Below are 22,813 nucleotides of genomic sequence, written 5' to 3' on the forward strand. Positions count from 1 at the left end.
TCATGAAAATGACCAGAAATCTGTAGAGCTTGTTAGGCCCCGCGCTGCCCCACAGGGTTCACAAGTATGCCTGACAGCAGAGAATCTCTGCAGACCAGCAACAGACTGAATGAGACCTTTAAAAATGGTCTTTGAAAGGATGCCTGAATAAATGTAGAATATTATATTCTTCAGTTTGGTCTACTTCCTAAAGTAGTTTTTGCTTTTCAACTTGAACCTTCTCATTCTTAAACAATATTGCAGTGTTTTTGGTTTAAAATGTTATTTTGAACTCTCTAACTCCTGTGAAATTAGTAGCTCCTTTTTTCTTTTACGCGGACACGGCATTAGCTCATCCTTACTCCTCTCTGCACTTCAGGCACTACAGCCGCCTCCTCACCCATCCTGGCACAGCCCTCTCTCTGCTGCCGCTGCCCCAGGAAAATGCTTCTGTGTCAAGTCCAACGGGGACACGTGGGCTCTCTAGAGCAGGAAAAACCATTTTCTATTGCTTACTGATTGCAGTCAACAGTGTTTAAGAATTCTGATACCTCTCGGGTTAATGTTCTGCAGTGTTTCCTAAGCCAAGTAATACCTTATCTTTCTCTCCTAGGATGCCCTAGTATCCTAGTATCATATACCTGTTGGTCATAATTACTTTAATGGTAGCTTTTCTTACATTGGCCATATGTAACTGTTGGGGTCTTGATTGGTTACTTACCTTCAGCGTCACGACGATTAACCTCCTCCCATTCATACTCGTTTAATACTGAAGCTCATGTGTGGTTATAAAAAGCTACAGGCTGGCAGCGCTGTGGAGGGAATTCTGTATTTCGACAGAAAACTAGGGTGTGTGTGTGTGGTTTACCAAGACTTCTGAGAGCAAACACTAGCTGCCTGGGCTGTTAGACTCTCTGGGAATGTCCTTAAAGTGAATAAAGTAAGCCTTCCTGCCTCGTGTCAGAGTCAGCCCGTCAGGTGGAAGAATGTCATACATTTGTGTTGGGGAGCCCTCAGCATTTGGATTTGGCCATCTCCTGCAGGACCTTCCTGATGACAGCTTACCTTGCAGGGAAGGAGAGTCGCTCCCAGATAGCCCACACGAGTGGCCCTGGAGCAGGAAGTGGTGACGCAGACCTTCTTTGTTTGGGAGGAGCCTGAGGTGGACCTCCGTCCTGAGTCTGGAAGGTAAATTTGTTGTTACCTGTAAATCATGGTTCTGCTAGTTCATACTATGCCAATCCAGACTTTCAGAGGTATCCCTCCTGCCAGCAAGAGAAGACAGATGACTTGGGTGAAGATGGCTGTCGAGCCCTGGGTCATTTAGTCTTCCACACCTAAGAATATTTATTTTATACGAAGGGCAGATGTATCTGTTAAATGGACTTACTTCAACACATCGAGCACGCACTTTGCTGTAACTGGTGCTCCTTTTTTGTCGTTCTTATTCATTTTTTTTTCCTTACTTAGAGTGAACCATATGGATTGGTTTAAGAGGGCCTAGCAGAACCGCAACCTTACAGGCAAGAACAAATGTCACTTTCTGCTACTTTCTCCTATACCAATCCAGACTGTAGGGACCAAAATATAATATCCCCGTAAAGTGAACTTAACTTCATTTTTCTAAATAAGCACATGGACACTTTGTTTTCTTTAGTAAAGTATGATTAAAATTTATTGACTCAAACGTTTTTTGGTTTTTCAATTGTCCGTAGGACTGATTGTCATAGCGAGGCTCCAAGGAAGTCCTGTCCAAAGTCCTGAAGCAATGTGCCAACTTCTAACCCCAAACTTGTCTGCAGTGCAGCCTGTCCCTGACTCTTCTCAAGGAAAAGATACCAAATTCACAGTTGTAGCAGCCAAACAAGGAGGGATAGAATTCCCTGCCTTAATTTACCTTCTACATTTAACTCTATCTGTCTGCTCTAATTGGTTCATCTTCACAGAAATTACTACATGGTTTTTGTGTTGATATCTGTTAGCTTAATCCGTGTTGCTTATCTTCCTTCCAGGCTCTCCTTTTCTGAGAATACCTGCTGGCAATAGGGATGGCCCTACAGTCTAGAATGTTCTAGGGGAGGGAGCAGAACCAGAAGGGTACAATCTTTCATTTTAAAGAAGAAAGAGTGGTAGATTATTATCTTTTGCAAAGCTGATAGAGATAGGTTTATATGTACCCTTCCAAAACAGAAGTAAAGATTAGTCCTATCTCCAAGTTATTGAGATACATTCATTGCTCACTACATAAAACTTACAGCCACTAATTGATGCTGTTTTGAATTTCTAGATTTATCCTAGTTGATTATTATTTGGCATTCTGTTTCTCCCTTTCAAAAACTACACACACTAATGAGAGGCTAGGGGTTGTGTATGTATGTGTTTTAGGCTAATCCTCCTGTTGGGTTAGCATCCACCAAAGAATGAGGGGCCTTGCATAAAAGACATTGGCCCATTGTTCTAAATGTAACTCCTGATGTCTTGGTTTGCTCATGTTTGAGATTTGAGGCTAGTTTGTCTTCTGCTTTGTTAAAATTATCAGGTCTTTTTAATCAGTATTTATATTCCTAAATCCATTTATTTGAATTAATTTATCAACACTGCATAAATAACAAGCAACTATGAATTTTGCCTTGAGTTTTATGGATTGAAATGTAACGGTAGTTGTAACTCAGGGACATGCGTTAGACGTGGGAAATCATTTTTCTTGTCCCCTTTTTAGCCACTTGGTGCAAAGGCTAATGATTACCACTTCTGACATTGAAAGGTTTCTCTTTGTTTATAGTCATTCCTGTATGAGAGATTTAGAAGTAATCAAATAGTTAGCAGTTTATTGTGGCGAATGTACCTCTGGGACAACTCTTTCAAGTCTACCATCATAATGAATTTACTCAGTGTTTTCTCCCTCATGTCTGTTTTTAGCAGACTATAGTCTATGAAATTAACATAAATTGAGACACTAAATAGGTTATCTCTGCTTCTCCTGTTTGTATTATTGGAGACTGCCTTTCTGATGGGAATTATATTTCTGTCCTTTCTGTTCTGTTCTTTAAAACTAAAGGTTAGGGTAAAATATGCACTCAGCACAAACCGCAAATTAAAATGTTTCAAAATCAGCTTTATCCTGTGAACTCTGTTACCGTGTCTGTGACTCAGCTTTACAAAACTTGCTGCTCCAGCCTTGTCTTTGGACAGTATTTGAAATTTGAGGCATGGATGTGTATTCTAATGTATGTGCGTTCTCTGCAGCTTGGGCTTGACCTTGACACTGGCTCTTCCCAAGTAGAATTCTGTGAAACAGAGAATACATTTATATTTCAGAGAAGAACGTATGAAGTAAAGTAGCAGTTGTATGTCATGATAATGCTTGCTTTTGAATATGCTTTAGAGGTGTTAATTTAATCCTTTTTATATACAGGCACCTATGGGGACCTGCTGGGGTGGTATCTCAGAAAATGTGAGAGTAGAAGTTCCCAATACAGACTGCAGCCTCCCTACCAAAGTCTTCTGGATTGCTGGAATTGTAAAACTAGCAGGTGAAAAAAAATGAATAATTATTCTCTAGAAAATGCCAATGATGTTTATAAACTTTTGTAGGAAAACATACTTGCTTTTAAGCACTGCCAAATAAATAAGCCATATGGCATAGAGCAGGGGTCGGCATACTTTGTAAAGCATCAGGTGATACATGTTTTCAGCTTTTAGAGCTATGTGCTGCATCATTTCTTGCCGCCACTGTTCAGGTTTCCCACTGATTGATGCTGCCGTAGCACTACGTACATGAATGGATACGACCGTGTTCCCATAAACCTTGATTTATGGGCACTGAAATTTGAACTGCAGATATAGTTCTGGGTGTTTTCTTGTTTGTGTGTTTGGTTGGTTTGGGTTTCAGCCATTCAAAATATAAACAGTATTCTTGCCGGATTTGCCCCATGGGCAGAAACTTGCCAAATCTTAAGAATAGAGAAATGCTGTGAAAAAAAATGACAAAAAGTTCATGGCACCAAGAGTAAGTAAGCAGGTGTTGATAATTTCCTGAATCCTGTGTTCCTCCTGAGTGAATTCAGTGAGTTGTGTAGGAGGGCGCTGTACTACTTTGGAGGACAGGCAGCCACTTGGATAAGAAAATTTGTCATTGATTTACAGTACAAGCTGTCTGACCCGTTTACTACCCTCTGTAGCCCATCCTTCAGCCATTCTCCCCCAGACACCCTACTCTGAGCAACCCTATCGCACAGTAGGCCTGCCCCCTCTGAGTTTCCAAGACTGTAACTCTTCAGGGGAATAGAAAGCCTTGTCTTTGTCCTTCAGAGCAACTGGTGGTTTCAAGCAGCTGACCTTGGGGTTAGCAACTGAACACGTAACCACCACACAACCTTACTACCAATAGACTGCATTTACTGAAAGATTATCTTAATTCTCTTTTTCTACTCAAGCATGTTTAGGTCGTCTTTGTCCTAACAAGTTCAAGGAAGTTGGCCTTTAAGAATAGTAATGAGTTGTACCTTATGCCACTAGTCCAAGTGATCGTTAATCCACAACATGACTGGACTCCCTCTCCCCATCATGCAGCCTCTTTGCCATCCCTGTGCTCACGCTTCTGAAGGTGCCCCAAGCTCTACCTACCCGTGTCACCCAGTCCAATCCTTCCCTTTTGTCTGACACATTGGCATTTTCTAAACTCTTGAATTTTATGCACCATGATTTTAAAACAACTTATTTATCTCCAAGGCTTTTAAATCATTTGTATTAAAGTAACACTAAGGATCAATACATTTAATAGTAAAGAATTATTTCTACCTTCCTCCTATCTCTGATTTTCTGTTTTTATTCTATCTAATTATGTTGTATGTTAAGCTGCCTGATTGTCACTTAGGAAGTAAGTTGATGATCATTATGAACCAGACGCAGCCACAGTTAACAAATTTATGAATTGTCCTACATTGTTTTTAATACTGTTTTGTTTATCGTGGGTTTCTTGCCTTATTTTTGCCATTTCCTGAAGAATTATGCTGGGGTTTAGATCAGAACTGCACTGAATTTATATAGATTTTGGTAGTGTTGACATTTTCACTATATTCAGGTTTTCCTATCCAGGAGCATGGGGCATTCTTGGATTTTGGCCCTAAAGTTCCTTAGACTATAAATTTACAGGAGCAGACAGCCTTGCTTTTTCTCACAGAGCAGCTAGTGGGCTCTAACCCCTAACCTCAAAGTTAATAGCCCAATACTTCATCCACTGCAGGGGATAAAATTGGAGTCTATGCAGAGGATCAAGCCATTCACTAAAAACAGTGAATAACCAGTGGTCTTATCACCTGGGGACTGATTAGAAATGCAAGTTCTTGGACCACTACCACCGCCAGAAACTCAGGAAGTGGTCAGTCTCCACACTCTGTTACCAACCCAGGGGCAAATCTCTTAGGCAGTTCCATACTGAAGTTGGGTAACTGCTGCTCAAAGCCTTGTCCTGTTTCTTGTTATATTTTCTTTTTCTGTCGTGGTTGGTAATGTAGGTTGTTGGTTTCAGGTTACAATGCCCTTTTAAGATATGAAGGATTTGAAAGTGATTCTGGTTTGGACTTCTGGTGCAATATATGTGGTTCTGACATCCACCCTGTTGGCTGGTGCGCAGCCAGTGGGAAGCCTCTCGTCCCTCCTAGAAGTAAGTAACTTAGTTCTCTGTCATTTAATGGGTGGATTTGCTAGCATTCTGTGATGCTCACCTTACCAACACCATCGCTGACAACAAAAATGGGCGCATAAGCAAATGTGCTGAAGAAAGATGGTGTCTGGCTATCAAAATATAAGAGAGTCTGGGGTCTTAAAGGCTTGAAGGTAAACAAGTGGCCATCTAGCTCAGAAGTAACAAAGCCCACATGGAAGAAGCACACCAGCCTGTGTGATCATGAGGTGTCGATGGGCTCAGGTATCGGCATCTAAGACCCAGAATAAAATCATACCAATGTTGGGGGATTTGGGGGTCAGAGTGGAGACTCAAGCCCATCTGTAGGCAGTTGGGCCTCCTCTTCCAGAAGGGTCAGAAGGAAGAGATGAGACGAGCCAGTCAGGGTGCAGTATAGCGCCAATGAAACATAAAACTTTCCTCTAGTTCTTTATTGCTTCCTCCCCCTGCCCCCCACCCCACTATCATGACCTCAGTTCTATCTTACAAATCTGACTAGACCAGAACATGTACACTGCTACAGATAAGAACCCGAAACACAGGGAATCCAGGGCATATAAACCCCTCAATAATGAGAATAGAGATATCAGGAGGGGCAGGAGAAGGTGCGGGGAGGATGGAGGGATCAATCATAATGATCTACATATAACCCCAAAAAGTGGGTGAAAGGAAACGACGATGTGAGATAAGAAAAACTATAATTTATCAAAGGTTCATGAGGGAGGAAGGTAGGGAAAAATGAGCTGCTATCAAGGGTTCAAGTAGAAAACACTTTGAAAATAATGGCAACAAATGTACAAATATGCTTGACACAGTGGATGAATGTATGGTTTGTGATAGAGCTGTAAGAGCCCCAATAAAAGTACTTAAATAAATGAATGAATGAATGGATGGATGGATGGTGGATTTGGATTCCCACTGCAGCACTCAAAGTAATCCAGAAATTAAAATAATTTGTTTCTCATGTAATGTACATCCTGGCAAGACCAGCGTGTTCTATTGTCCGTCACTCTGGGTCATAATTTTAAATACTGTCAATTGCAGGGCAATTTGCTACCCTTTCAAGTAGATTGTGAAGCAGTTTCGTTTTTGTCGGTGACTTTTTTCTTTTGTTTTAGCTATTCAACATAAGTATACAAACTGGAAAGCTTTTCTAGTGAAGCGACTCACGGGTGCCAAGACGCTTCCACCTGACTTCTCCCAGAAGGTAAGCCTTAGGAAGGCCTGCTGCAGGGAATAGAGCCTTGTCAAGTGCCAGCTCTAAAGAAAGAGCCATCGCAAGAAGGTCTGACAACTGTTTGACTCCGTGGGCCAGTTGCTCTACATTAAATAGTGAGGGCGCTCGTTACTGTGAATAATGCAATGCTACAATTCTTTGTCTGCTTTGGATCCAAGGTTTCGGAGAGCATGCAGTACCCTTTTAAGCCCTGCATGAGGGTAGAAGTGGTTGACAAGCGGCATGTGTGTCGGACGCGAGTCGCGGTGGTGGAAAGTGTGATTGGAGGAAGAGTGAGGCTGGTGTATGAAGAGAGTGAAGATAGAAGTGACGACTTCTGGTGCCACGTGCACAGCCCACTCATCCACCCTGTTGGCTGGTCTCGGAGTGTAGGCCATCGATTCAGAAGAGCTGGTAAGTGCTGTACACAAAAACCCTGACTGAAAGTATGATGAAGTAGAGTTATGCTACCGCTTTATTTTTCTCCAAGAATAGCATCGCTCCTAAATAGCGCGTCCTAGTTACCTGGGTGATTCTACCTCAGCTCAGGCTCGCACCAGAATATTAGTAGCCTACTTAATTTTAGCAGAGCTCTTGATAGTGTAGTGGTTGCACCTTGGGCTGTTAGCCACAAGGTCGGACGTTCGAAACCACCAGCTTCTCTGTGGGAGAGCTACAATGAATGCTCTTTACCGCATAAAGAGTGACAGTCTCAGAAACCCACAGGGGCAGTTCCACCCTGTCCTAGAGGGTCTCTACCAGTCAGAATCAACCCAAAGGCACTGAGGTGGAGTTTAACTTAGCCGATAAATTCCTTCCTCTTGGAATTTAAAAAGTGTACTATCTGTCACAACTACAGTTCGTTATAGTTAGCCTTCCCTTCCCATTAATCCAGATAGCAAGATTAAATGCAGTTAAGACTTGGGTACTAAGCCCATTAGAACATGCTTCCGAGCTGGTAACTTCCCTGGCTGGGGAACTGGCAACATTCTAACTGGCAGGATGCATGGGATAGCATTCCCACATGTGCACAGAGGACTAAAGCCTGTGAAGAGAGTATTATCTCCCTAATTGTAGAAGGTGTGTGTTTGCCATGGTTTTAGGCCATTACCTACCTTGTGAGTTTGAGACTTCAAAGCATGTGGTTTTTGTCTTCTCACAAATGCTGACAGATTAGTATGTAACTTTTCCTTGTAGATATTACAAAGAAACAGGATGGACATTTTGATACACCACCACATTTATTTGCTAAGGTAAGAAGCTTTTATAAGACCCCTCATTTGTAAACTAGGTTTGAAAGAGTGTCGGGGGCCCTCTTTTTATGAAAATCACAATCACATGTTCACGTGAAGGATGAAGGCCACAGGTGTCACAAGGTTCCTTGTAATTTTCGTTAAATTCTACTCATCCTTCTATATTGTGTGTGCTTCCAGATGGAACATGACTTAGCACGGTAGGTAGGGAGGAGAAGGCACTTGGAATTTTCTCGTGGTGAACTTGTTCACATTGCTGGTGTTGCAGCAGTTATACCAATAGATTTGCTTTCATGTAATTCTCAGGTAAAGGAAGTAGACCAGAGTGGGGAGTGGTTCAAGGAAGGAATGAAATTGGAAGCGATAGATCCATTAAATCTTTCTACAATATGTGTCGCCACCATTAGAAAGGTAAGAGAAAATGTGGAAATGCAGTTATTGGGTTTAAGATGACCAGGGAAGGAGACCCCTAACAAATGTAGTGTGACAGTACAAAAGTGCTTTTACAGAGTTTGGGAAAAAATGAATCAAAAAGAAATGGAATTTTTCCTTGAACGTTTTGTGGCATCCTCTCAAATGTATGTTACTGCTTCTGGGTCTTCAGGGCAAAGAAGTTACTTACTCTCTGGTCAAAGCTAATCCACCACAGAGCTCAACCCAGCCAAATTTTTCCTCCAATTTTCGCTCTCTCTCCCTTTTCTTCTCCCTCTCCCTGTCCCTGTCCCTCTCCCTGTCTCTGTCCCTGTCTCTGTCTGCAGCAGTGTCCTCAGTTCTCAGCAGGCATCAACAGTCCCTGGGTGGAGAAGCTGACCTTCCTCCCTAGTTCTGACTCTCTCAGTCTGGCTGGGAGCCTTACTGCTGGCGTGATTTCAAGGACAAGAGATTCTCGTGTTCATCCATAATGGAGAACCACAGATTCAGAATCTGCTTTACTTACTGAGAGTGTGCTTTATACTTAACACCATTGAAAACATTTAGGCAGGAGAATGAAAAAAAGCTGTGGTAGCTGCCCCGGACCAAGCACTTAGGCTCAAGAGCACACAGCTCTTAGGCTGGCCCACACCATCGTCCCCTCTCTGTGCCAGAGGTCATCAGAAACACCTAGGCAGCAGTCCCATGACGCCCTCCAGACCTAGCCACTTCCATGGGAATCCCAGACAGTGCTGCTCTGTGCATTTCTATTACTTTTGTTTCTTAAATGCCCTAAATGATTTTGACAACTAGCCCTGTAGGGTTTGGGAAAACCCGTTCTACCATGTTCTGAAAATGAAATGTCCATTGGGTAGTTTGGTGTTAACTTTATCATTCATCTTTAGGTAATGTAATGCTCTCTAAGCCAGTTATAGTTTGAACTCTTGCTGTTTGTAGGCCTGCTGTAACACAATCCCAAAAAGTGTGGCTTAGAAAGCAGTCATGGATTACCTCCCGGTTCGGGAAGTTCAGGCCCAGTTTAAAATGCTGGCAGAGCTGCACTCCGTCGGAAGACTCTTCGTCGTTTCTGGGGGCACCAGTGACCCCTAGGACTGTGAGCTTGCACCTGTGTCCCTCCAGTCTTCCTTGTTAACTGGCTGCCTTCCCCCTGTATTTGCATCTGTGTCTCTGTTGGAATCACCCTCCTTTCTCTGTTGATTAGGGCTCACTCTAATCAAGTGGGACTTCATCTTATCTTGATTATATCAGTTAATGCCCTATTTCCAAATAAGGTCACATCCCTGGACACCAAAGTTAGGGTTTAGCATGTCTTTCTGGGGGACACAGCTCAGCCCACAACAGATTCTGAAAATGTAGTGTATTGTGTTTAGAGCAGAGTAAGATATACAATGTAAGTTTAAAGGTAGCATAAATTGTTTTGGTTTAAAGATAGGTTAGGTTTAAAAGATAGATAATGACTCAAGAGGCCCGAGCAAAGTCATGTAGGACTTTGAAGAAAACAGGGGTCACCTTGTCGAAGGAATCGGGGAAACCTGGGGAAGAAGCGTTTTCTTCAAAGAAGGCACGTGAGAGCTGCATCTTTGGGGAAAACTGGGCCAAAAAGACATGAAGTAAGACAGTGGCCACTGAAAAAGAAAATGCGTAAAACACAAAAAGTTAGGGACGTACTTGCTATTAAGAAATAACAAATAGTTCACATGTGAGAGGGTAACAACCCCCCCACCCCCGCCAAAAAACAACAGAAAAAAGCTCCACTAGATGGGAGTATTGTTCCTGCCAGGTGAGCATCAAGCGACTCACTCTTGAGTGCACCCAGTCAGTGGCTTCTCTGCGAAGGTGCTCTTTGCTCACAGGGAATGTTCTCATAAAAGCAGTTTTGTTCAAACCTCATTTTTTGTGATGGCAAATTTAAAAGAACAGCGTGCAGCTGTGAAATTTTGTTTCCTGTTCAGGAATAATGCCCAATAACTCTTGTGATGTTGAACACAGCTTACAAGGATAGTGTTACAGGAAAAACTCAAGTGTACTAGTGGTTTTCTTGTTTCAAAAAAGGTGACCTGTCGATTGAAGACAAACCTCATTCTGGATGTCTGTCAGCGTCTTGAACGGACGAAAATATCTGCAAAATGTGCACTTGTGCTTGTAGACCAACAACGGACCGTTCAAGAGACAGGGACATTGTCTGGACTGCCTTGGAGTTCCGCTCAGTGCATTTTAACGGAAGATTTGGGAGTGGGAAGGGTCACTGTGAAATGTGTGTCTTGGGGTCTGACCGAGCAGGAAAGAGCAGAGAGAGGAAACATGCTGTGCTGTGAAGGAACACCTCAGCACCCGACTTTTCTTCAAGGCCATTACTGGCGCCATTGTCACCTTGCCCCAACTTGTCAAGTGAGATCAAAGATCAAGATGATGCTCATTTGTTTCTTGATGGAAGGGGCATAGTGCATTTGGAGTTTGTTCCACCAGGTCAGACTGTCAATCAAGCTTTCTATTTCGAGGTTCTGAAAAGACTGTGTGACAAGAAGGGCCTGATTTGTGGCAGATGAGGGACTGGTTCTACCACTGTGACAACGCACCTGCTCACGCGGCTACCTCGGTGCGCCAGTTTCTTGCAAAAAACAGCATGCCTCTGCCCCACCCACCTTACTCACCTGAACTTGCTCCGTGCCACTTTTTGTTTCCACAAATGAAAGAATATTGATTTGATGACATAGAAGAGGTGATGAAAAAAACAAGGGAGGAGCTGTCAGCCATCCACACATATGAGTTTGAAAATTGTTTCCACGAATGGGATCTCAGATTTGACAAATGTATTTGACAAGTGTAATGGAGAGTACTTTAAGGGAAGGGAAGAAAAGAGGAGCTGATGCCAGGGGCTTAAGAGGAGAGCAAATGTTTTGAAAAGGATGAGAGCAATGAATGTACAAATGTGCTTTACAGAATTGATGGATGTATGGATCATGATACGAGCTGTATGAGCCCCTAATAAAACGATTTTTTTAATGGAGAGTACTTTGAAGATGATAAGGTTTTTGTTAAAAAAAAATTTTAATACATAGCTTAGGGGGGGATTGCGGTGGTATTATTTGGGAGGGGGGTTGGTAGGGGGTGGTTACCCCTTCATACAATTCAGACAAGTAGTACTGTGTATGTTTTTACATATAAAACAAATCCACTGAAGATAGTTCCTAAGAAGTGTCTAAGGATGCAGTCTCAGAGTCACCTAAGGATTGTTGATGGGGGGAGGTGGCAGGAGAAACAGAAGCCCAGAGTTAGTCTGTCCATCTCACCGGCACCTCCTCATTGCATCTCTGCTGCTTTCTGTGTCTCCTCCATTCTCTCTCAGCTAGACTCCTGCTCACTTGAATGTGGCCCTGTGTTATCAGCCTTTCATTTCATGACTTGTTTTCCCAGGAAAAAGGAAGTACACCAAGAATTACTGGGGTAAATCAAAGGGATGGAGGCCAGGTTTGAAAGGAACTGTCTGGCCAAATAGGATTATAGCTTAATAAAATAGAATTCTTAAACCTATCATGATATAAATGAGTACATAAATGGGAAGAAGAAAAAAACCCTTGAGGTAGAAAGAATGGCACTGTTAGAAAATTATTTGACAACCACTTTAGCAGTAATTTCCAAAAGCAAGAAATACCTGTTGATGTTTTAACTAGTAGAGAAACATAGAATGAGAAATAGAACTGGAAAACGTGTTAATTTAAAAATTGCATCCTCTTAAGAGGTACAAGAGAACTCTCTTTCCATGACTCTTGGTGGATGTTTTAATTTAGCTAGGACGGGGTCTGCCGGGCATCTCTGCTCTACGTAGGGTTCAGTGAAAAGAACTCAGCGTCTAATAGTCCAGCCAACCAATCACCTGGATCAAATCGTGAGCGAACACTGGGCTTACGATGCCTTCTGTAGACTGACTTCATCAACAGTCCCACCCAAGATCTTGTAAGGGAGAGGCCATCCGGCAGAGAAAACGGTGGGGGCAGTGAGTGGCCCGGATGGACTCCTGTGCTGCTGAGACGGTGCTGGACATTGACAGAACTTGAGTCTCAGAGTCCAGAATATGTAGGAGTCCTTCACAGTCTCTTTGTGCTTTTTGTGTAAGTTTAAAAATATTTCTGAATAAGATAGTTTTGAAGTAGTGGAAACCCGAAGGACCTTAAGAGTGTAACAAGATGGTGTTTAGCCAACAGGCACAGTGGCAGGTTTGTCTTGACCAAAGAAACTGCCTCGTGCTGCCAGCATTCTGAGGTGGGAAGGGAGAAATCGGAGGCCCCTGCCTGCCTTGAGCCAGCCGCAGTCTCTTCCGTGGAGGAGCCTGACTCTGGAGATGGAGGGTGGCGGAGAGGGTCCTGCAGCGATGGGACAAGTAGGATGTAGCAACTACGTGACCATCATCGCGCGAGGGCCCTGAAACCCTGCGTGTGTCACTGGTGCACATTAGAACTGACAGCTATTGCCTATCATTTCAGCTAGTTGAACTTAGTGGTGCATTTTCTTTCTTTTTTTTTTACTTACAAGAGATGCTTAAACAATAGATTTTCATTTTTTCTGGCATGTTTAAGGGTTGTTGTTTTTTTTTTAACAGTGGCGTCTAATTTCAAATTTTTGGGATTCTCCTAATGTAACAGGTGCTGGCTGACGGATTTCTAATGATTGGGATCGATGGCTCAGAAGCAGCGGATGGGTCAGACTGGTTCTGTTACCACGCCTCCTCTCCGTCTATCTTCCCGGTCGGGTTCTGTGAAATTAACATGATTGAACTCACTCCACCCAGAGGTACTTCGCTTTTATGGTCACCCAGCTGTTGACAGCACTGAGCGCAGCCCGAGAGTCCTGTCTGGAGACTTTGCTTCCGCATCTGTAGTCTTGGCAGGCTTATAGGCTTATGTGACTCTCTCTTTTTTTTTTTTTTTACGTTGGGCTTCACTTAAAATACATTGGTCTGTAAGGATAAGCAAGTTTCCATTTTAACATGGCTTTTTAAGAGATGGTGTATTTTAAATCGCTCTCGTAGCTTAACAAGTGACTTTTCTCAATTTTGGATCTCCTGAGTCAAGTTTTCCTCTAGGGAAAGGGGGAGGTGGGAGTTCAGACAGCAGTGGCTCAGCTTTCTCACACAGCCAGGAAAAGACCATGCCAGTGCTCCATGCTAAATTGTGGTCAGCCTGAAATTGAAACTGCCAAAAAGCTACACACTTTGAACAGAAAGAGGGAGAGTCACTTTGGCCTTCAGGTTAGCAGCAGGACAGTGTCTGCCCGGAAAGGGGAACGAGGCCTTTCAATATAGGGGCAATCATTGTGCTAAGCAGTGTTGGAGCACGAATAAAACAAAGTTAAAAAAAAAATTTTTTTTTTGGCTTTGGAAAAGAAATCAAAGATGGCTTTTATTGATGCTCTGATTTGGAAGGGATGGTAACATTCTTACAACAAACGTTGTCAGGGAAAGTTAGAAAAGCAACGAAGATCTCTGAAATGACTTTATGTGACAAGACGCCCAAATAAGTTAAGGGACCGGCGGCCTCCTCTGGCAGCGTCTACTTCATGTTCTTCACAAACTCCTCCCCCTTCTTGATGGAGGCTTTCAGCTCGGGGTTGGCGTCGGCGATCATCTTCTCCTCGAACGAGGACACCTTGCCGATGCCCAGGTTCTTCTCCAGCCCGTTTTTCCCCAGCAGCAACGGCGTGGAGAAGTAGGTGCAGTCCGTCTCCTGGGACTTCACAAAGGAGCACTCGATGACGCCCTCCTTGCCGTTCAACGCGTCCACGATGGAGAAGACAAAGCGGGCGCCCGCATAGGCCATGGACAAGGTGGCAGAGCCTGCCCCCGCTTTTGCCTTGACCACCTCCGTGCTGGCCTCCTGGATACGTCCCGTGAGGGCCGTCAGCTGGTCTTGGGGGAAGTCCACCTTGGGCGTACACTGGGAGATCAGGGGGATGATGGTCTTCCCAGCGTGGCCGCCAATGACGGGGACGTTGACTCGAGCTGGGTGCAAGCCCTTCAGCTCCGCCACGAAAGTGTTGGCCCTGACGACGTCCAGGGTGGTCACGCCGAAGATCTTCTTGGGGTTGTACACGCCGTGCTTCTTGAACACCTCCGCGGTGATGGGGATGGTGGAGTTGGCCGGATTGGCGATGATGCAGATCATGGCTTCGGGGCAATGTTGGGCACAGGCGGCTGCCAAGGTGGCCACGATCGTGGCGTTGGTGTTGAACAGGTCGTCCCGCGTCATGCCTGGCTTTCTTGGGACTCCTGCTGGGATGACCACCACGTCGCAACCTTTCAAGCAGTCAGGCAGCTGCTCGGGTCCGAGGTACCCTTTCACATGGGCTCTGGTCTCGATGTGGCTCAGGTCGGCGGCTACTCCAGGGGTGTGAGCGATATCGTAGAGGGTCAGGCGGCTTACCAAGGGGCTGTTCTTCAGGAGGAGTGAGAGGGGCTGCCCGATTCCTCCAGAAGCGCCCAGCACAGCTACTTTAGCATGGTTCTGGGCCGAGGTGCTGAAGCTGCGGCGGAGAGCAGCGGCCGCCGGCCGGGCGAGGACGGAGAGCATGGCTGGGCGGGAGGGGCACAGTCTCGAGAGCAAAGGAGCTGGTGGCGAGTAAGTGCAAAGTTAAATTTTTTTAAATTGAAATGAAACCTATAGTCTAAGGTCTGAGAATTAGAATGTGCTGAGCCAACCTTCTCTCTTTATTGTCACTTTTATACCAATTTTAAATGAACTGCTCTTTAAAGCCATTGTATTTTTCAGGTTACACAAAACTTCCTTTCCAATGGTTTGACTACCTCAGGGAGACTGGCTCTGCCGCAGCACCTGTGAGACTGTTCAACAAGGTGAAACCACATGGCAGCATGATTGTGTGTGTTTGTACAAATGCAAATCACTCTTGTAAACGTCTTTGTACCCTACTAGAATTTCTCGGTGGTCCTTAATTAGACAAACATAGGAGGATGAGTTAAAAAGGGTCGCTACCCCCAAAAAATCATAGAACCTTTATTAAACAAAACTGTCAAAATGTGAAGTTTCTCAACATCGCCCCCCTGTGGATGTGTACCCTTCTAACCACTCTCGAACCCCTCCCTGGAGAACTCTCCAGTTTGCACCACATGGAAACTGCAGCTCCGCCATCCTCAGGGGCCTCAGAACATCCCCTTTTAAAAGAAGTGTCCTCTGGCAATATTGGGGCGGTAGGGTGGATGGGGTAATGCCTCCCAACTCATTCCTGTGAGGTTGCCCCGCCAGCCTTGAAGAGTGAACGGGTATATGGTGATGGAAAACAGTTCCACAACACAATTTTCCTGGCCCTTTTCCCACCAGCACAGTTTTCAGCCTTTTTTAAAACTTTGTCTTATTAAGCCACATGGTTGTCAAGAAAATCTTTTCAAGATTACCCCCTTTGAAGTTCCAAAGAGCAGTCATCATCGCCTCCTCATGTGACCTTTCTGCCTTGAGTTTCACTGACCCAGCAGACCCCTCATTCCAGCCCTGCTTGTGATTGGACTTGTTGGGGGAGGCACCCTAATGATGATAAGCCAAGTGTGTACTGCTCGGAGAGCTGTCTGCAGCCACCCACTGGTTGCAGAGGCTCAGTTAGCCAGCTCCCTTGTTGTGTTCGGTATGGACGAGAGCGCTAGTAGCAGGTGGTACTTTTTATCACAAAGAAGTGAGAAAAACCTTTTGTTTATTTAAGAAGTGACTCATGCTATATTTTCATCTCAGTTAAATACAAATGAATTTATTTCTTTCCAAGTTTCTTAAGTCCTTCACCTTCACAGTGTATTTTGTTAATGAATTGTTTGAGGGTGGTTTGCTTGTTTAAAAAGCGTGATTTGGCTGTTCTGGTTCCTCGGTGCTAGTGGAGCTGTGCCGTCTCTGCCCCGGTGCTAATGTTTTGCTTCTCCGTGTCAGGATGTTCCAAACCACGGTTTCCGTGTCGGAATGAAATTGGAAGCGGTGGATCTCATGGAGCCACGGCTGATCTGTGTCGCCACAGTCACTCGGATTATTCACCGTCTCCTGAGGATACACTTTGATGGATGGGAAGAAGAGTATGACCAGTGGGTAGACTGCGAGTCCCCGGACCTCTACCCTGTAGGGTGGTGCCAGTTAACTGGGTACCAGCTACAGCCTCCAGCATCGCAGTGTAAGTCGGTGTACAGAAAAGGTGTCCTTTTGTCACAATCAGCCATTCTCCAGAGGACTGTCTCACGTGAGTCATCTTGTGAGCCCGAGGACAAGAATGTACCCTGTGTCTTGTTGGTTGCCAGGTAAGATCTGAAGACTCCGCCACATCCCAGAATCAGACCATGGGTACAAAAAGATGACAGTAAGAGTGTTCTTCAGATTTCATTAGACCTACTAATGAGTTTTAAATTACAGGCAAGAATTTTATTGGTTTAAAATAAAGCTTGTTGTGTAAATCATGAAATTTGTCTGGTGTTGACATTCCTGGTTTTGTAGGAATGGGCATCCTTACTTTTAAAAGATGATGTGCCTTAATAAGCAAAATGAAAATGGTCTTGGTAAAGACAGTTTGTCTAACATGTCTGGAGTTGTAAGCCGGTCTCTGGTACCAATCTTCCCTTTTGTCTTGCAGCATCAAGAGAAAGCCAATCAGGTTCATCAAAGCAGAAGAAAAAGTCTAAATCCCAGCAGTACAAAGGACACAAGAAAAGTGGGTCACCACTTGGTGTTTACGTACATTTCCGCATTGCTACCCAATGGGGTCTCCGTATTCTTGCACAGACATGGTGTCCCTTGTTAGAAGTGATGGTTGTGCTTAAAGGTGCAGTATGCCATAAAAGGCAAGCCTGTTCAGTAATGAGAAACACCTATATTTTGATTTTACAGGGATAATTATTATCATTGTTTTTAAAACCTAGGAATGATTCTTGAAATACTGTGTAAACCTACCAAAGGCTAATCCATCTTTTTCTTTTTATTAAAAACAAATGCTACTGCTTAGAAAAGATTTGGAGTCGAATAAGCCCTTACCTTCCATAAACCAAGCCTTTGTAGAATGATTGTTAGAAACCCAGTATGATGGCGAATTAAGACTGACCTAAACCGATTTTCCCACATTTCCTTCCTGTTATATACCTCACCATTTCTAATGAATGATCTTTGGCAGCAAAACCCCAAAAGTAATATTAAATATCTCTGTATCAGTATTTAAATCTTTTTCTCTGCCTGAGAAAGCCAGAGGTTTTTCTCTTTGTGAAACTTGTCTTAGAATATTTCAGCGGGGATCAGGTCATTTTACATATATTTAAAGATAATCTTTTTTAGAGTGGAAAGTGCATTTGGGTATTGAATCAAAATGTTTTTGAAGTGTTCATTGGAAAACCAGTTTGCCCTGCCCACTCTCACCAAGATCACAATAAAGTTTGAAAGGGGAATTGAGAGTTAGTAGGTGACAGAAACCAAAGAGGCCTTCTAGTCTCCTATTGAATAAATCTGCATGTAGCAATGACAGTGGAGCTGCATCTCAAGCCCAGCTCTGCCAACCACTGTTGTGTAGTGTTAGGCCAGAGTTGGGGAATCTTTTCTGCCAAGGGTCGTTTGGATATTTATTACATCATTCGACAGCCACACTAGTCAAACATGTAATTAACTCACGCCTGATGTGCTGGCTGGAACCATCTCTTCAGCGAGGCCTATGATGGCTGATGATGGTGATTACTTTCGCACAGGCGTTCTGTAGGCATGGCTATGTTTTTAAACATCTAACCCTAGTGACCATCTGTCTCATAAGTAACCAAGAGACTGAAGCAGCGAAAAGAAATTATTATTTCTGGTCATGGTCACTGGTTTATGAGTTTTTAAGTGAGGAACTGCAGTGATGCTTTGTGAAGCAAACATGAATGCAAGTCAGCCTCACAGCCGTGATAAAACCCACAGGCCTTTCTCTCGCCCGGTCTTCCACATCACAGTCGTAGGCTCCCAGCTGCTTCCCAGGTCTGAGGGTCACCTGCAAGAACCTAGCATCGCAGAGCAGGCAGCCTCCTGTTTGTAGAAACACAGGGAAGAATTGCCATGACTAACTCAGTGAACTAACCATGCGTTCACTTGCTGTTGGACACGACTCAGATTTCAGAAGTGTCTTCACAAGACACAGAATTTGAACTGCTATACACTGCCCCGTGCTTTCTTAGAAGATATTTTCCTGCATGTTATACACACAATTCACAAGCCTCATTCGGTGTGACACAATGCAAGATGCACCTCTGGTTTATACATTTAATGACTTTAAATGAGTGGCATAGGGATATGGGAAGGAAAATGTAATTAATGAAGTGGTCATATCAAGTACTCCAGGTTTGCGTGCTCTTTCTCGATACCAGATCTCTGGGTGCACTTAAAGAATGCATCTGCTAATGTCCCTTAACTATGATGTAACTTTTAATATTATGACATCATCTCTAGTGCCTTTGAACTGCCCTTTGGATACAGAGAGGATTTTAAGAAACAGACCTTCAGCCCTTCATTCCAAACCCTTGGGGCCAGGTGTTTTTGTTTTGTTTGTTTGTTTAATCTGTATTTTTTGGATTTGGGAAAGGTAATGTGTATACAGCACATACTGTCTGACATCCTCTGCAGACTCTGGGACATTTTCTAAACCCCATTGGACATAGATGTTTGCATTAAGTAGGTCAAATGGAGATCATAATAAGTATCACCAAATTAGGTCAGGCTATGTTAAACACATTTTGTGAAGAGACAGGTTGGATTTTGGAATAAAGAATAAGGAATGGTGCTAGACTAAGAAACCGTCTTTATTGAACAGTGCTTTCTGTTCTTTATTACTCGGCACACAGTCGTGTTAGAAAGGTTTCCCACAGAACTTTTCCCAAATACTAAAGAATGTGGGAAACAGAACCTGGGTTGTCCAGTGCAAGCCGGCTCAGACCAACAGCAGATGGGCCACAAAACATTTCACTTGCTTTTAAGTTTGCTTGCAGATTATTATATTCTGGCTCTTCTGGCTCATCCTGTAGCTCTTTGGTCCCTTTGTACTTTACATCATTCATCAGTTTGTTCTTTGGCCACGTGGTGGTTGTATTGTACTAGCTGGCCTTGCAGTCGTTGGTGCTGCCCCAGAACAGCTCTTAGACTCGTCGTTTTGAGAACAAGAGGTACCTTTTGCCGAGACCTTCGTACCAGCTATCGTCTCCATGGTGTCTGTCCATTTCGAAAACCTCTTTTTCTCAAGGTGTAATTATTTTGGCGCTGGCTTTTGACATACCTGTACTGTTTTCAGGGGCTGCTGTGAGTAGAAGATTGGAGAGTCTTCTTGTTCAGCACATTCAGAAAAGGCTAAGTGGTCACTGCACAAGATCTGGGTTAGGCAAGTTGAGGGTGTACTCAGGACTAGCTTCCAGGTCATTTTCCTTAGGGATTTTATGTGGTTCAGTTTTCCCTTGGTCCTGATTATGGGAAGCGCAATCTGTTACTGGTTTTTGCCTTGGTCATTATATGCTCTGGAAGAATATAGACAATTTATCGTCACACTGAGAAGTGAGTGCCCTTCTGCTGTCAACCTGACTAAGGCAGTGTGCTTTCAGGTTCAGTATTGAATGCACTGGTGACAAAGCACGAAATATTTTTTGGTTGAGGATTATTTTATAAAACTGTTGTAGCCAAAGAGTTTAGGATGTTTGTTTCTAAAGAAATTAGTTGTTTCAGAACTTGTAGACATTAAAAAAAGTTTTTTAATTTCTTTAAAATTATTTTTTTAAAAGAACTTACAGGCAACAAGCTTTAAATTTTCAGATTAAGAAATAAGTGTGTGTTCATCTGTTTCGTATTTTTAGCAAATAAATAGTACATATAACACAGAAATGATGAACTCAAGTAAAATGGTCCTGCTTTAGCATGGTCGGGAAAGAGGAATATGCATGAAGTGTGCATATTCTTTGAATAAAGTGTTTCATCTGTTTTCTTAAGAGTAGATTATGAACCAGAAATTAAAGGAGCACATTACATATGAATGAAATCCTGCAACCCAGATAATAAACTGCATTTTGACTTCTGCTCAGAAGCCAGTGTTCCAGCTCATGTGGGCAGGGAGGTAGCCTTTTGCAGGGGTCCTCAAACTACGGCCCACGGGCCACATGTGGCCCGCCAAGGACATTTATCCGCCCCACCAGGTGTTTTTGCCCAGTTTGGTTTGTTTTTTTACTTCAAAGTAAGATATGTGCAGTGTGCGTAAGAATTTGTTCAAACTATAGTCCGGCCCTCCAACGGGTCTGAGGGACAGTGAACTGACCCCCTGTTAAAAAAGTTTGAGGAGCCTGCTTTAGGGTGTTGATATATCCCGCCATTGGGTTCTTTATCCCTCCAGCCAAGTTTGCTGGCTTTTCTGGAAGGAAATTAACCAACGCTTCTCTGCACCAAATGCTCTCTGGTTCATTTTGCTTTGCTTATTATTGATTGTGAGTTGGGGCCCAGATTACCACATTTTCAAAGAAAATCATCTTTCCCTTCACGCACACCACCTGACACCACACCACACACATTGTCAGAAATCAGACCCCCCCGCCCCCCCCCTGCGTAGTTGGCCCTCTCTCCCCAGGGTGCTGTGCCACACCACCTCTCGTAGTCAGTCATATAACGCACTCTTCGTACCACGCATCTAAGAGAAGCTTACTTTAGTCTGACTTGATATTTAGAGAGGAAGATGCCAGTTGGGAAGAAGCCTGTCAGTTTGTCGAGCCTGCCCCTGACGGGTGGGGTGCGGAGGAGCTTCTCTGGGGACGAAGAGTTGACTCCTCCTCCATACCGAACCCTTCCAGCACAGACAACCCCGGAGGCCTTCCCTCCTCCCAGCACTAGCCGGGAGGTCGGTCCCGGCCTCAAAACAGGTAATCCGTCACCTCAAGTGCTGGGCCCGGGTGGTGGGAGATGAAGCATGGTCTGGCATGATAAATGCGGACTCATTAAACTTTTCTTTTACTTTCAACCAAAAATTCATTTCCACTAGTCCTCAGTAGTCACTTCACTAGCTGCATCGTCAGGGACGGACTTTTATTTTGAGGTAAAATCTCTTCTGATAATGGAATTAAGGTAAAGTTGTAGGTGAAATTTATGGAATTGTGAAACAACCAGGAAGAATTATTCCATGGTTTCATTCAAGTGACTGAACATTTTGCATTACAGATTTCCACTCTGACTTGGCCTTGGGGGTGAGGGGTGGGGGGGCTGAGGGCTTCATTGGACTGGTTTTCACCACACCCATAGTGGCCTCCTTGTAAGGAGGGGTTCTGAGTCCCACTGTGTTTGGTTCTCATCGTGTTGGGACCTGGCAATGTGATCACCTGTGTGTTTGGTGTTACATGTAAGTGAACACTGCAGTCATATGTTCATGTGCACTGGGGAATCATGCAAATGACACTTTTAGGTTAATTGGCTAGACCAAGATGGTAGCTTTTTATGGAAGCTTATGAAAATGTTGCCTTTTGTAATTGCAAATGTGATGTTTTCATGGGTTCTAGCAGAATGTCGGCTTTGTTTTCAAAGCCAGAGTTTTACCGTCTTTAATACCCATTCTGCCATGTCATGGTCACTGCTTCTCAGCCGCCAGGTGTCATGTGCTCAGCGCTCATTAAAATGTCTTCTGTGTGTGGAAAAGCCTAGACAAAGCGTAGTATCTGCTTCGCTCTTCTCCTTGTCCCTCTGTTGGTTGGTGTTTTTACGCCTGTAGCTCTTACTAGCCTTTTTTTCTTTTCTTTTTCTCCTTTGTGCCATCTTCAGGGGTGTCCCTATGCTCTACCTCTCTAACAGAGTTCTAGGTCTTCTTCATCCTTCCCGTCTTGTTTTCTTCTGAAGGTTACTCCGATACCCTTTCAGCCCTCTAGGTCAGGGGTCAGCAAAGTGCGATTCTTTCCGTTTGTACTGTGGCTCTGAAGTGGAATTGAAAACTTTTTAAGGATATTATCCAAATAATGACATTTGCTTGAAAAGCCAATCTTACCTGCTCTTAACTAAGAAACCTTCAAAGTCTTTTTTTTTTTCAAAGTCTTATCTAAAGAATATCCCTGCTTCATTTCTTGTCCGTGTGTTTGCTTTAACTCAGTTGTTGCACTTGTCATTCATGAACTAGCTGTCTTTTATCTGAGTTTGACTATTGTGAGCCCTGAGTAGATTTGGATATGGGGTGTGCTTTCTGAAAACATTAGCCTGATTTTGGAATTGAGCTGTGTTTTGTGAGTGAGAAATTCTAGTAACAGTTGACACA

The 22,813-nt window shown here is 43.7% G+C and overlaps 1 protein-coding gene and 1 pseudogene across 4 annotated transcripts in view; one reads left to right on the forward strand and one right to left on the reverse strand.

The window, feature by feature from the left end:
* MBTD1 (mbt domain containing 1) overlaps positions 1 to 22,813 on the forward strand; it is a 60,238-nt gene that overhangs the window by 31,680 nt on the left and 5,745 nt on the right. For all 4 annotated transcript variants that reach the window (XM_075561589.1, XM_075561588.1, XM_075561587.1 and 1 more), the window contains exons 7-16: positions 3,395 to 3,512; positions 5,510 to 5,644; positions 6,784 to 6,872; positions 7,061 to 7,295; positions 8,079 to 8,134; positions 8,441 to 8,545; positions 13,207 to 13,354; positions 15,328 to 15,410; positions 16,486 to 16,720; positions 17,174 to 17,251. In XM_075561589.1, coding sequence (XP_075417704.1) covers positions 3,395 to 3,512; positions 5,510 to 5,644; positions 6,784 to 6,872; positions 7,061 to 7,295; positions 8,079 to 8,134; positions 8,441 to 8,545; positions 13,207 to 13,354; positions 15,328 to 15,410; positions 16,486 to 16,720; positions 17,174 to 17,251 — 1,282 coding nt within the window. The remainder of the gene's footprint in view (positions 1 to 3,394; positions 3,513 to 5,509; positions 5,645 to 6,783; positions 6,873 to 7,060; positions 7,296 to 8,078; positions 8,135 to 8,440; positions 8,546 to 13,206; positions 13,355 to 15,327; positions 15,411 to 16,485; positions 16,721 to 17,173; positions 17,252 to 22,813) is intronic.
* Positions 13,948 to 15,166, reverse strand: LOC142459734 (malate dehydrogenase, mitochondrial pseudogene; annotated as a pseudogene).

Source organism: Tenrec ecaudatus, chromosome 10 (genome assembly GCF_050624435.1).
Source record: "Tenrec ecaudatus isolate mTenEca1 chromosome 10, mTenEca1.hap1, whole genome shotgun sequence".
Classification (NCBI taxonomy): domain Eukaryota; kingdom Metazoa; phylum Chordata; class Mammalia; order Afrosoricida; family Tenrecidae; genus Tenrec; species Tenrec ecaudatus.